Genomic DNA, 15,479 nt, shown 5'->3' with positions numbered 1-15,479 from the left:
AGTAACACCGTGGGTGTTCCAGTCGGTCTATGTGTTTCCTCCTCTTCCTCTCATACCAAAGGTGCTGAGAATTGTAAGAAAAAGAGGAGTGAGAACAATACTCATTGTTCCGGATTGGCCATGAAGGACTTGGTACCCGGAACTGCAAGAAATGCTCACAGAGGACCCATGGCCTCTGCCTCTCAGACAGGACCTGTTGCAACAAGGGCCCTGTCTGTTCCAAGACTTCCCGCGGCTGCGTTTGACGGCATGGCGGTTGAACACCGGATCCTAGTGGAAAAAAGGCATTCCGGATGCAGTTTTTCCTACGCTGATGAAGGCTAGGAAGGACGTGACAGCAAAGCATTATCACCGTATATGGCGAAAATATGTGCTTGGTGTGAGGCCAGGAAGGCCCTACAGAAGAATTCCAGCTGGGTCGATTCCTGCACTTCCTACAGTCAGGAGTGACTATGGGCCTAAAATTAGGGTCCATACAGGTCCAGATTTCGGCTCTATCCATTTTCTTTCAAAGAGAACTGGCTTCACTGCCTGAGGTTCAGACGTTTGTTAAGGGAGTGCTGCATATTCAGCGCTCTTTTGTGCCACCAGTGGCACTTTGGGATCTTAACGTGGTGTTGGGTTTCCTGAAATCCCACTGTTTTGAGCCATTTACGACTGTGGAGCTAAAGTATCTCACGTGGAAAGTGGTCATGCTGTTGGCCTTGGCTCCGGCTAGGCGTGTGTCAAAATTGGCGGCTTTGTCATGTAAAAGCCCCTATCTGGTTTGCCAGATGGACAGGGCAGAATTGCGGACTCGTCCGCAATTTTCTGCAAAAGGTGGTGTCATCTTTTCATTTGAACCAACCTATTGTTGTGCCTGCGGCTACTTGTGACTTGGAAGATTCCAAGTTGCTTGACGTAGTCCGGGCTTTGAAGAATTATGTAACCAGACCGGCTGGGGTCAGGAAGACTGACTCGCTGTTTATCCTGTATGCATCCACCAAAGTGGGTGCTCCTGCTTCAAAGCAAGCTATTGCTCGCTGGATCTGTAACACGATTCAGCAGGCACATTCTGCGGCTGGATTGCCGCATCCAAAAATCAGTGAAAGCCCATTCCACAAGGAAGTTGGGCTCTTCTTGGGCGGCTGCCCGAGGGGTCTCGGCATTACAGCTTTGCCGAGCTGCTACTTGGTCGGGTTCAAAACACATTTGCAAAATTCTACAAGTTTGATACCCTGGCTGAGGAGGACCTTGTGTTTGCCCATTCGGTGCTGCAGAGTCATCCGCACTCTCCCGCCCGTTTGGGAGCTTTGGTATAATCCCCATGGTCCTTACGGAGTCCCCAGCATCCACTAGGACGTTAGAGAAAATAAGATTTTACTTACCGGTAAATCTATTTCTCGTAGTCCGTAGTGGATGCTGGGCGCCCGTCCCAAGTGCGGACTTTTTCTGCAATGCTTGTATATAGTTATTGCTTAAATAAGGGTTATGTTATAATTGCATCAGGGTTTATCTGATGCTCTGTTATTGTTCATACTGTTAACTGGGTAAGTTTATCACGAGTTATACGGTGTGATTGGTGTGGCTGGTATGAGTCTTACCCTGGATTCCAAAATCCTTTCCTTGTAAGGTCAGCTCTTCCGGGCACAGTTTTCTTAACTGAGGTCTGGAGGAGGGACATAGAGGGAGGAGCCAGTGCACACCAGATAGTACTAAATCTTTCTTTAGAGTGCCCAGTCTCCTGCGGAGCCCGCTATTCCCCATGGTCCTTACGGAGTCCCCAGCATCCACTATGGACTACGAGAAATAGATTTACCGGTAAGTAAAATCTTATTTTTTTCTTAGTTTAAAGGCTCTGCTTCTCGGCTACTGGACACAATTAGCTCCAGAGGGTTCGATCACTTGGTGCGCCTAGCTGCTTGTTCCCGGAGCCGTGCCGTCAATCCCCTCACAGAAGCCAGAAGAAAGAAGACGGGTGAGTATTGGAAGAAAAGAAGACTTCAGTGACGGCAGAAGACTTCAGTAACGGAGGTAACAGCAGCGGTAGTGCTGCGCTCCAGGCTCCCACACACCAACGTCTCTGGCAGGGTGCAGGGCACTGAGGGGGAGCGCCCTGGGGGCATGTTACGGAGGGGCTAAATGCTGGCGGGGGGACATATTTAGATGCCTGGGCAGGGGGTATGTTCACCCCGCCAGTGTGCCGCAGGGTGGGAGCGACAGCGGTAGCACTGCGCTCCCTGCTCCCATACATACCTTCGGCCTGCAGGGTGCAGGGCGCTGGGGGGGAGCGCCCTGGGCAGCATATAATACGTTGTTCACTGGCGGGGGACGTACTCCGGTACCCGCCCCGCCAGTGTGCTGCGAACGGGAGGGAGCAGCAGTGGTGGTTTTGTCTCACAAGAGCCTTGTTTGATCTTTCATGTGGATTGAAAGGATTTGAGAACTCGGTTAGTAGTTCTGCCGAGAGTGGTTTCTGGGTTTCGCAGAAATTGGCCTATTTTGATGCCGGCGGTTACTTAGGAATTAGCTGATTCAAATTCTCTTGATGTAGCCAGGGATTTGAATATTTAGGTCGCCATTTTGGTTCAGATTGGAGAAACAGGGGTTCTGTTTGTCTGGTATGTTCCCAGTATGGTTTGGGTGACTGTGTTATGCAGTCGGTTATGTGTTGGCTCTGTGATGCTATTTGGCATGTTCGGTCTGCGGCTGGATTGCCGTCACCGAAGTCGGTGGAGGCCCATTTTTCTGGGAAGATGGGCTCCTCCTGGACGGAGGCCCGAGGAGTCTCGTGGTTCAACTCTGCTGAGTGGATACTTGGTGGGGTTCAAACGCGTTTGCTAGGCTCTACAAGGTTGATACCCTGGTTGAGGGGGACCTTTTTGTTTGCTCAATCGGTGCTGCAGAGTCGTCCGCACTCTCCCGCCCGTTCTGGAGCTTTGGTATTGACCCCATGGTCCTTTTGGAGTCCCCTGCATCCTCTAGGATGTATGAGAAAATAGGATTTTGGTACCTACCAGTAAATCCTTTTCGTCCCAGTGCGTCCTGTGTCTGCAGTTATTGTTTTGGTTACACTCTAGTGGTGTTTCTTCTCTGTCAGGCTGTTGCTGACGATGTTCATGCCATTGCATGCGGTGTCTTATTATTGGTTGTGTTGGCGCACAGGTTGTGTTACATATTCTCTCAGCATGTGGCTGTGTCTTTTTCTTGCCGTAGGCTGGTTTTCTATTGTATGCCACGTTCTGCGGTATGTTCGTGGTGTGAGCTGGTAGGACACTCACCGTGTTTATAAATTCTTTCCTCGAAATGTCCATCTCTCCTGGGCACAGTTTTCTAACTGAGGTCTGGAGGAGGGGCATAGAGGGAGGAGCCAGTTCACACCCAGTTTAAGTCTTTATAGTGTGCCCAAGCTCCTGCGAATCCGTCTATACCCCATGGTCCTTTTGGAGTCCCCAGCATCCTCTGCGGACTAAAAGAAAAGGATTTACCGGTAGGTACCAAAATCCCATTATTTGCTGGAATGGATTGTCATAGGATAGAGAGGTATTTGGAGATGAACCAGTTGCAAGCCACTTCACAATATGCTTTAAAGTAGCACTAAATGGGTCAGTTTATGATTATCCCTAATTTATATTACGCCAACTTATGCAGCACTGTGCAGTTAGATAGTTTATTCATATGACCCCCTGACGCAGTAGAGCTTACAATCTAATTTCCCTAACACAGCAGCAGTGCACAAACCCTAGAGCCAATTAAACTGTTGTAGAACTGTGGGTGCAAGCAGAGCACTTGGAGGATGTTTAGCAATCCAAAACTGAAGGGAACGATCGCATGACAATCACTTACTGGTCCTACCTAGCCATTCTTCGCCCCTTTTTGGCGTCCCCTTAGAGATTGTCATCAATCTCCCTGCATCCCTTCAGTGGTATAGAGAACCCCTTTGTCATTGACAATGGTAGAAACTATCAAAATTAAATATCTCTTAGATCCAAAGATCCTGCTTCTATGAGCAAAAACTCCGCAGCACATATTTAGGGAAGTTTTTGAAACATGGTGCACAGGTAAAAGGTGTTGTAACCCATAGCAACCACTTTTATTTGATTTTTCTAAGCCCTTCTAGAAAAAGTACCCAGCATCTGTTTTTTTTAATGGTTACAGCCCCATGCACTCCGAAACATCCCCCCAGACCCTTTAAAAATCAGTCCGGAATCTATTTAATGTTGCTTTAACCTGGAATGTGCATTGAGCAGTTTCTTGTCCGTTACATTAAGCCAAACTGTTTTCCCTTTCAGACACCTGATTGTAACAGATCGCTTCCTGAGGTGCCCGGAGCTGGTAAAGCAAATGTTTGCCGAGCAGAGCCATTCTGACAGGTAATCCCACATTAGCCAATCCAACTGTGTACGTTCAGCATCCCGCAATGTGTACCCTTTTTGGCATGATTTAAAAACAGTGTGGTTTCAAAGCTGGCACAGATTCCTTAAATACATGTTTCCATGTCTGTAATGGTTTTAAATTGGTTGGTTAACATTATTTCTCAACCACAAGCTGGCATCGACGTATGTAAGATCACAGGAGCCAGGTTGGCACCATTACTGTAGAGGAGTCTCAAAAGGACTAGATGTACGATCCCCTTTCCTAACAGATTGGACCAAAGCGTTTAAGTGTTAACAAATACCGGAAATATAATATTTTCAGATTGTCCGTAGTCGTAATACTGCAGAAGTTCTTAAAAATATAAAAAGTGAAGCATAACAATTAAAATGAAATAGCTATAAGCACTTGTCCTTACAGTAATACAGTATGTAATAAAAAGTACATTTACACAGGTACCTCACTGGTGAGGCAGGAAACTGTAAAGACTTATGTCCGCCTGAGAGAAAGCATTGGCCATTATAAAGCATTTCCCATGATGCATCTAGGTAGCCCCGTGAGAGAAAGCATTTCCCATTATATAGCTAGGTAGCCTCTGAGAGACATCATTGCCCATTATACAGCTAGGTAGCCACCTGAGAGAAAGCATTGCCCATTATACAGCTAGGTAGCCACCTGAGAGAAATCATTGCCCATTATACAGTTAGGTAGCTGCCTGAGAGAAAGCATTGCCCATTATACAGCTAGGTAGCTGTCTGAGCGAAAGCACTGCCCATTATTCAGCTAAGTAGCCGCCTAAGAGAAAGCATTTCCCATTATACAGCTAGGTAGCCGCCTGAGAGAAAGCATTTCCCATTATTCAGCTAGACAGCCACCTGAGAGAAATCATTGCCCATTATACAGCTAGGTAGCTGTCGAATGGAAAGCATTGCCCATTATTCAGCTAGATAGCCGCCTGAGAGAAATCATTGCCCATTATACAGTTAGGTAGCCGCCAGACAAACAGCATTGCCCATTATAGAGATGCGTAGTCATCGGAGAGACTGCATTTCCCATTGTACAGATGGACCTAGGTGCACCAAACCTCCGCAGAACACTCTTATTTTGTACATGCATAGCACAAAAGACACTATATAATGTATACATACCCTGGGTTGCCAGATCCTGATGATGTGTCCTCTGAGTCTGCGATATATCGGTGTCACCTGAAGTCTGTTCTGTCATTACTTCAGTGTTTATTACCTGGATAATTCACCCCTCTCCTGTAAATGATAACTGTATTCTAAAGCACCAGGGTTTTCAGAGACCTTCCATAAAAGCTTTTGTCTGTGGCCTTGTGTTCTCTAAATGGTCATGAAATGCCTTGGTAACTCGTAATATCCTTATAATGTACAGGGATGCATTATATATGATTGGTATGTAGAACATAGTTCTAGTATTTTGAACACCACCTTTCCAAAATAAAGACTTATATGCAATGGGAACTAAAGGGCGGTAGTCACATCAGTATACAGCATCCTGTACTATATATCATGGCAACGCTGTCCTCACCACCCAGGGACATGTCACCCAGTGTTGTTATGTTAAAGCTTATGTTGTGGCTATACACGGAGAGCAGTTTGTTTGGGTTTAGTGCACATAGAACACTTGTGTATTGGTCGCTAGTAACGAGGTCTGTGTTGGTGTCCGCAGGGTGGTTCTGCTAGAGCTTATTCTGGCTAAAGTGAGTGAGAAGACTCCTCTTTCTGAGGCGGAGGTGGTGAGTCTGCAGGGAATAGCAGAGTTCCTGTGTGACCGCTTCCAGGACCAATGCCAATCTGTGCTGAAACTGGCTGATCCCGGGGACTGCGACCAGCAGGTAACACCGCTCCATTCAGTGTGTGAGGAGATCTCATGAGCAGCCATTGGAGTAATGTAACATTACTTCCGTGCAGTATCCAACTTATACTCTAGGTGTTTCCAATCTATAGCATTTCCTGCCTTCCCCCTTATTAACAAGACAGAGGGACAGATTTACTAAAGCTTCTAAAACCGACAAGTGTAAGTATTGATTATAGCAACCAATAAAATTCCGTCTGTCGTTTTCTAGAATGCAACAGAGAAATGATAGTTAAAATCTGATTGGTTGCTATGGGCAACAGCAGCACGTGTAATTTTTAGAAGCTTTAGTAAATCTACCCCAGAGTCTTGCAATGATGCCACGTTGTTCCTCAGATGATCTGACTCCATATACGTCTGTACGCAATTGACTTGTGATATGACCGGGTTCAGTATGAGTTGCCGGCGGTCAGTATACCGACAGCGGAATCCCGTCCATCAGAATCCCAACAATCTCCCATTAAGCCCCCTAACCCTCCCTGGTGGTACCAAACCCTAACCCTCCCTACCCTGCTGCTTAAACCTAACCCTCCCCGCTGGGTGCCTAACTCTAACCCTCCCCTTGTAACTGCCTAACCCTAACTTTCCATCCCTGGTCTCTAACCCTTACTTTCCCGTGGCTACACCCTAACCCACCTTCTGCTGCCTAAACCTAAGATAACCTTATGATGCCGGGTTTGTGTCCTCCCTCGGGATCCCGGCATCGCTATATCAACCACAGGGATCCCGTTCAGCGGGAAGCTAGCTGCTTCCCATATGACCAATGTGGGGACATGATTTTGTCATGCACATTTGGATTGCAGGACATGGCTACCATTACGTATCCTGGACAGCTTTACAGTTTATCTTTTATTTCTTTTACGTCCTAGAGGATACTGGGGTTCCATTTAGTACCATGGGGTATAGACGGGTCCACTAGGAGCCATGGGCACTTTAAGAATTTGATAGTGTGGGCTGGCTCCTCCCTCTGTACCCCTCCTACCAGACTCAGTTTAGAAAATGTGCCCGGAGTCGTGAGGAATCTTATTTTAATGTAAAAAAGAAGTCCTCAGTTACTTTTCCTGCGTCAAAGGAATTGAATACCGTTTGAAGAACCGTGGGTTAATCATGATAAGAAATTTAAAATCCCTAAAAGGTTGTTCTCATCTTTTCCTTTTCCTCCGGAGTATAGGAAAAAAGGGAAAATCCTCCGATAGTGCACACATCAGTCTCTAGGCTGTCACGTAAAATTGTATTGCCTGTCCCTGGTGCAGCCTCCCTAAAAGATACGGCTGATTGTAAAATTGAGACTACACTCAAATCATTGTACACAGCTGCTGGGGTGGCCCAAGACCCACTATTGCATGTGCATGGATCACAAAAGCCATTGCTAAATGGTCAGGTAACATAATTGAGGGGTTAGATTCCTTGTCTTGGGGGGATGTTGTTTTACTCCTACAGCATATACAGGACTCTGCGAACTTTATGGTGGAAGCCATAAAAGAGATAGGCTTGCTTAATGCATGCACCACCGCTATGGCAGTGTCAGCACGCAGGGGCTTGCGGCTACGCCAATGGACGGCTGATGCGGACTCCAGGAAAGGTGTGGAAGGCCTGCCATTCACAGGAGAGGCCTTGTTTGGAGATGAACTAGACAAATGGATCTCCAAAGCTACTGCGGGTAAGTCTACGTATCTTCCTTCCGCAGCTCCCCCAGCCAGGAAAGCTTATTCAGCTTCAAATTTAAAGGTCCTTTCGGACAGCCAAGTTTAAGGGAAAATTCAAAGGTGCTTCTACAGTAGGGGTGGGCAAAATACGGCCCGCGGGCCGGATGCGGCCCGCAAACCGATCCTGCCCGGCCCACTGCCTCCCACCAGCGAGCAATGACAAGCGGCCCGGCCGGCTGAGCTGCTTGTCATTGCTCTGAGCTGCAGTACCTCCAAGCTGCCGGCGGCGCCTCTCTCCTCTGCTGCTGCGTTGTAGCAGCCTCCTCCAGAGTCCCCAGTGACCACGGCTGTGTTCAGCCGAGAAGGGGGCGGGGCTACGTGCCGATGAGGGGGCGGGGCTACACGGGACCTCGGGGCGGAGCTACACGGGACAAGCTACAGACTGCTACAGATCCATCCTTCCTGCCACTGCCTGCCAGATCAGTAAGTTAATGGGAAAAGTGAAAGAAAGTGTGTGTGATAGTGTTGCATATATTTGTGTGTGTGAGCAGTGGCGTCAGACTGTTTTTAGGTTTGGGGGAGAGATCTTTAGCTCTCGCTGTACCAACCCCTCCCGTGTTCTGTCACCATGTCACCCCCATGTTCTGTCACTGTCACCCCCCCCCCCCCCGTGTTCTGTCACTGTGTCACCTCCCAGTGTTCTGTCACTGTGTCACCTCCCCGTGTTCTGTCACTGTGTCACACCCCCCCGTGTTCTGTCACTATGTCACCCCCCCCCTTGTTCTGTCACTGTGTCACCTCCCCGTGTTCTGTCACTGTGTCACCTCCCCGTGTTCTGTCACTATGTCACCCCCCCCGTGTTCTGTCACTATGTCACACCCCCCGTGTTCTGTCACTGTCACCTCCCCGTGTTCTGTCACTGTGTCACCTCCCCGTGTTCTGTCACTGTGTCACCTCCCCGTGTTCTGTCACTGTCACCCTCCGCCCCCGTGTTCTGTCACCGTGTCACACATCAGTGTTCTGTCACTGTCACCCCCACCGTGTTCTGTCACTGTGTCACACCCCCGTGTTCTGTCACTGTCACCCCCCTCCCCGTGTTCTGTCACTGTGTCACCCCCACCGTATTCTGTCACTGTGTCACACACCCGTGTTCTGTCACTGTCACCCCCCCCCTCCCCGTGTTCTGTCACCGTGTCACCCCCACCGTGTTCTGTCACCATGTCACACAACCGTGTTCTGTCACTGTCACCCCCCCCTCCCCGTGTTCTGTCACCGTGTCACACCCCCCATGTTTTGTCACCGTGTCACCCCCACCGTGTTCTGTCACTGTGTCACCCCCCCGTGTTCTGTCACCCCCCCCGTGTTCTGTCACCCCCCCCGTGTTCTGTCACCCCCCCCCGTGTTCTGTCACCCCCCCCGTGTTCTGTCACCCCCACCGTGTTCTGTCACCGTGTCACCCCCACCGTGTTCTTTCACCGTGTCACCCCCACCATGTTCTGTCACCGTGTCACACCTTTCCCCAGGGGCCATAACACACTGGATAATTTGCTTGCTGCACAATAATTATCCTAAATAAAATGTTAATGTGTTAAAAGGCTATCTACCTGCCGTAATGTGTGTAAAAGGGGCTCTACCTGGTGTAATGTGTGTAAGTGGCGCTGTGTGGCGCAATTTGAATAATGGAGACTATTGTGCAGCCTAATATGCATCTGTATTATTTTTTGCCCACACCCCTTCCACATGAAGCCACGTCCCTATATTTTTGGCAAGTGGGGCGAGCTGCTATTTTGTATGTGGCCCTCGGATACTGACAGGAAATGTCAAGTGGCCCCTCAGCTGAAATAATTGCCCACCCCTGTTCTACAGCCTCCAGAGGCGCAAGAGGTAAACCACGCAAACCAGCAACTGCAGGTGTTCAGGAACAGAGCTCAGGCTCTGCTTCCTCAAAGCCTTCAGCATGACGGTGGACCGCGAGGCCTGGAGGTATGTCAGTTGGGAGCCCGACTACAGTTTTTCAGTCGCATCTGGTCAAGTTCGTGCCGAGATCCCTGGGTAATAGATCTTATTTCCCAGGGCTACAGACTGGAGTTCCAAGAGCTCCCACCTCACAGATTCTTCAGATCAGGCTTACCAGCGTCACAAGAGGCAAGTATAACTTTACAGCATGTCATCCAAAAACTGGTACAGACTCAAGTCATTGTTCCAGTTCCACCTCATCTACACAACAAGGGGTACTATTCCAACTTGTTTCTAGTACCGAAATCGGACGGATCGGTACGTTCGTTTCTGAACCTCAAGTCCTTGAACCCGTTCTTAAGAATGTTCAAGTTTAAGATGGAGTCTCTGAGAGCGATGATCTAAGGTCTGGAGGAAGGGGAATTTCTTGTGTCTCTGGATATCAAGGATGCGTACCTTCACATTCCGATCTGGCTGCCTCACCAGGTTTATCTACTGTTTACACTACAGGACTGTCACTACCAATTGCAGGCCCTGCCATATGTTCTCTCCATGGCACCGAGGGTGTTCACCAAAGTGATGGCTGAGATGATGTTTATACTCTGCAAGCAGGGAGTGAACATAATTCCGTACCTGGACGATCTTCTGATAAAGGCGCCATCCTGGGAGAGGTTGCTGGACAGCATTGGCCTCTCAACCAAACTTCTCCAGGATCACGGGTGGATTCTGAACCTTCCGAAATCTCACCTAGAGCCAACACGGAGGCTCCCATTTCTCGGATTGATACTGAACATGGAGTCGCAGAAAGTGTTCCTTCCACAGGCATTGGTAATCCAGTGGATGGTTTGGGATGTCCTGATGCCAACCCGGATATCGGTGCATCTATGCATTCGCCTTCTGGGAAAGATGGTGGGCTCTTACGAGGCGCTTCAATAAGGAAGGTTTCACGCAACACCCTTCCAGCTCGATCTGTAGGACAAAGGGTCCGGATCGCATCTTCACATGCACCATAGGATTCATCTGTCACCAAAAGCTAGGATCTCCCTTCTGTGGTGGCTACAGACCTCGCACCTCGTCGATGGTCAGAGGTTCGGAATTCAGGACTGGATCCTGTTAACCACGGACGCAAGCCTCCGAGGTTGGGGAGCAGTCACCCAGGGGTTGCAGTTTCAAGGAAGATGGTCAAGTCAGGAAGTTGTCCTTCCATTCAACATTGTGGAACTCAGGGCCATATACAACGCCCTATGCAATTGTACTCTAGGTACCAAAGACAGCGCTTAGTAATACACAAATTGAAAATAAAAATTAAGAATTAAAAATTAAAAGTAAAACAGATGTATGCAGACAGGTGGAAAGGATCAATCAATATTTATTCAATTTCTATTTGGTCGGTTTAAAATACTTTGTTACACATATAAGGGCATTTTATGTAAACAAGTTAAAACATGACTGACTTGAAGCAAGCTGGGTGATCGTGTGCAGGGCACTAATAAATAACCAGTGGTTGGTGGACCTATGTTTCCTGGGCATGAATGGTAAGTCTCTCCATTAATAGTTACCGATCCTGGTGGAACCAAATGTCACATTCCCTGGTGATGTCTCAGCATGAAGAGATTTCAACACACCGGTTGGGGGAAATAGGTTCTCCGTTTAGCAATGGAAAGGTAGTCAGAGAGAGTCCCAGGCTTGTTCTGAAGAAGGTCCACCGTCCAAATGTCCTGGATAGTAGTGCCACACGGTCCACTAGTATGGTCCTTACGCGTTTTGCTGACTTCCAGGGGCAGCTTTATCAAAGGTATGTGCTCTCTGAGGCAGTCATCCCCTTAAATGAAGAAAGAGAGCCCACCTTATCACCCGTGTGTGCGCTCCCGAGCTCTCTCTCTTCATTTAAGGGGATGACTGCCTCAGAGAGCACATACCTTTGATAAAGCTGCCCCTGGAAGTCAGCGAAACGCGTAAGGACCATACTAGTGGACCGTGAGGCACTACTATCCAGGACATTTGGACGGTGGACCTTCTTCAGAACAAGCCTGGGACTCTCTCTGACGACCTTTCCATTGCTAAACGGAGAACCTATTTCCCCCAACCGGTGTGTTGAAATCTCTTCATGCTGAGACATCACCAGGGAATGTGACATTTGGTTCCACCAGGATCGGTAACTATTAATGGAGAGACTTACCATTCATGCCCAGGAAACATAGGTTCACCAACCACTGGTTATTTATTAGTGCCCTGCACACGAATACCCAGCTTGCTTTAAGTCAGTCATGTTTTAACTTGTTCACATAAATGCCCTTATATGTGTAACAAAGTATTTTAAACCGACCAAATAGAAATTGAATAAATATTGATTGATCCTTTCCACCTGTCTGCATACATCTGTTTTACTTTTAATTTTTAATTCTTAATTTTTATTTTCAATTTGTGTATTACTAAGTGCTGTCTTTGGTACCTAGAGTACAATTGCATATTGTGTTCAGTTTGGAGTGACGTTCCAATTTTTTTCAGCTGCTAGAGGAGAATCAACTCTGTCAAGCGCGTGGCATACCCACTCTTGTGAGTGAGGTTAAGTTAAATATACAACGCCCTTCTGCAGGCCTCTTATGTTCTTCAGGATCGAGCCATTCAAGTCTAGTCGAACAATGTAACGACAGTGACGTACATAAACTGACAGAGCGGAACGAAAAGCAGAGCAGCAATGTCAGAGGTGTCAAGAATTCTCCTCTGGGCAGAAAAAAAAACGCTGTGGCATTGTCAGCGGTCTTCATTCTGGGAGTAGACAACTGGGAAGCAGACTTCCTCAGCAGACACGACCTGCACGGGGGAGTGGGGCCTTCACCCGGAAGTGTTCAGGTGCTTGACACGTCGGTGGGGATATCCACAAATCGACATGAAGGCCTCTCGTCTCAACAAGAAGCTCAAGCGGTATTTTTCCAGGTCCAGAGATCCACAGGCAGTGGCGGTAGACGCTCTGACGACTCCATGGGTCTATCAGATGGTGTACCTGTTTCCTTCACTTCCTCTGATCCCAAGAATTCACAAAAGAATAAAAAGGGAAAAGGTTCAAGCAATACTCATTGCTCCGGACTGGCCAAGAAGGGCCTAGTACGCGGACCTTCTGGAGATGCTCCTCGAAGATCCGTGGCCTCTACCTATTCTTCTGCAACAGGGCCCGTTCGTCTATCAGGACTTACCGCGGCTACGTTTGACGGCATGCAAGTTGAAAGTCTGATTCTAGCCAGAATAGGGATCCCTAACAAAGTTATCCCTGACTATGATCCAAGACAGGAAGGGGGTAACGTCTAAACATTACCACCGTATTTGGAAGAAATACGTCTCCTGGTGTGAGAGCGGAACTTATTCTGTGGTGGAATTTCACATTGGACGTTTCCTGCTTTTTCTGCAGGCAGGTGTGGATGTGGGCCTACGTCTGGGTTCCATAAAAGTCCAGATTTCGGCCTTGTCCATTTTCTTTCAGAAACAATTGGCTTAATCTCCCTGAGGTCAAGACGTTTTTGAAAGGTGTTCTGCACATCCAACCTCTCTTTGTGCCTCCCACGGCACCTTTGGATCTCAATTTGGTGCTGCAGTTCCTCCAATCGGACTGGTTTGAACCATTACAGGAGGTGGACGTAAAATATCTCACGTGGAAGACCGTCACACTGTTGGCTTTGGCTTCAGCAAGACGTGTGTCGGAGCTGGGGGCTTTGTCTCACAAGAGCCCCTACTTAATTTTCCATGAGGACAGAGCTGAACGCAGAACTCGTCGGCAATTTCTTCCGAAAGTGGTGTCAGCGTTTCACATCAACCAACCCATTTTGGTTCCAGTTATCACCAACACTTCTGCTACTTCAAAGTCTTTGGATGTTGTGAGGGCTTTGAAAATATACGTAAAAAGGACAGCTCATCACAGGAAATCCGACTCGCTGTTTATTCTATATGATCCCAATAAAATTGTGTGTCCTGCTTCAAGGCTCACTATCCAGCATGCTTATTCCACGCCAAGTTTGCCGGTTCCAAAATCTGTACAGGCCCACTCTACTAGGTCGGTGGGTTCTTCCTGGGCGGCTGCCCGGTGTGTCTCGGCTTTACAGCTCTGCCGAACAGCTACTTGGTCAGGATCGAACACGTTTGCTAAGTTCTACAAGTTCGTCACTTTGGCCTCTGAGGACCTTCAGTTTGGTCAATCAGTTCTGCAGGAACCTCAGCACTCTCCCACCCGGTTTGGGAGCTTTGGTACATCCCCATGGTACTAAATGGAACCCCAGTATCCTCTAGGACGTAAGAGAAAATAGGATTTTAATTACCTACCGGTAAATCCTTTTCTCATAGTCCGTGGAGGATACTGGGCACCCGCCCGATGCTTCGTTCTTACTGCACTGTTACTTGGTTAAGTAATGTTGGTTCGGCTGCTGCTGTTCCTGTTTAAAGTTGGGTTAGCATAGCTTTCCTCTGGTTTGTGTGTGCTGGTTCGGAATCTCACCACTATCTTTATCTATCCTTCTCTCAAAGTATGTCCGTCTCCTCGGGCGCAGTTCCCTAGACTGAGTCTGGTAGGAGGGGCATAGAGGGAGGATCCAGCCTACACGATCTTATTCTTAAAGTGCCCAAGGCTCCTAGTGTACCCGTCTATACCCCATGGTACTAAATGGAACCCCAGTATCCTCTACGGACTACGATAAAAGAATTTACCGGTAGGTAATTAAAATCCTTTTTTTAAGACCGCCACGCCTGGGGCATCCAAATTGGTTGCGATTGGTAACACTCTGTATTTGGGTTATTCAGAGAACTTATGTTATGTGTCCAAAAATAACGGCGTATATGGAGATTATTCCCTCCAGTGTTGTACTGGTCATTATGCTCTACCTAACCCTATGCGAGACTCCATCCTCAGTCTGCACGTAACAGAGGTCGTGTTTCCGCAGGAGGCTTTAGTTGTGATTAGAGTCCTGGATCTCTTATGTGAAATGACGTCAGACAACGAGCACCTTACTTGTTTGCAGAGCTGCCCCGGGTTACTGGACACCGTTGTATGTAAGTACGCTTTGCGAGATCAAGAGGCGGCTCACCTTATGTCGACAAGATTTCTGCATTGTTTGATAACTGGTTCAGTGTTAAGTCACTGTCGGGGGGTTATTGATGCTATTGAGGGGGATCATCACGTTGTACGTATATTGAAAGCTCTTCAAAAATTGTGAAATATGTTCTTAGGCTTGCGTTCAGTGTAGCTCGGTTTCTCTGCAGCTTACCGTTCAGCCCTTGAGTTCTCCAGCAGTGTGATTGGTCGATCACCATGCTAGCGGGAGTTGCTAATTGCCTTCAGCGTTGCGTCAATACCCATCTGTGTTAGAAGGATCTCAAACTTCCTTCTACCACCTGCATCTATACTGGCATTACAGCCGGCGTGCAATCGTTACGGCACCTGGTTGGAGGGGAAAGCAGTCAGTTTACATACAATCAATATCCCGACGGTCAAAATTCTGACATCGGCAAACTTCCAACATTTAAAATGTCGACATGGTCAAAATACCGACATTTAAACTGTCGACAGGACAAAAAAATCGACATGAGGTTTTCATGTTTTTTTGTTTTTTGTTTTTTTTTTTCATTGAAACCGACTTGTTCATGCTTTACCATCCCAGTGGA

The 15,479-nt window shown here is 47.9% G+C and overlaps 1 protein-coding gene across 2 annotated transcripts in view; it reads left to right on the top strand.

The window, feature by feature from the left end:
• ATXN10 (ataxin 10) overlaps nt 1-15,479 on the top strand; it is a 345,162-nt gene that overhangs the window by 211,185 nt on the left and 118,498 nt on the right. For both annotated transcript variants that reach the window (XM_063928886.1, XM_063928887.1), the window contains exons 6-8: nt 4,272-4,352; nt 6,046-6,211; nt 14,759-14,867. In XM_063928886.1, the coding sequence (XP_063784956.1) occupies nt 4,272-4,352; nt 6,046-6,211; nt 14,759-14,867 (356 nt within the window). The remainder of the gene's footprint in view (nt 1-4,271; nt 4,353-6,045; nt 6,212-14,758; nt 14,868-15,479) is intronic.

Source organism: Pseudophryne corroboree, chromosome 6 (genome assembly GCF_028390025.1).
Source record: "Pseudophryne corroboree isolate aPseCor3 chromosome 6, aPseCor3.hap2, whole genome shotgun sequence".
NCBI lineage: Eukaryota > Metazoa > Chordata > Amphibia > Anura > Myobatrachidae > Pseudophryne > Pseudophryne corroboree.
Note: the sequence above shows the minus strand (reverse complement) of the source record. Positions and strands in the feature narration are given on the sequence as shown.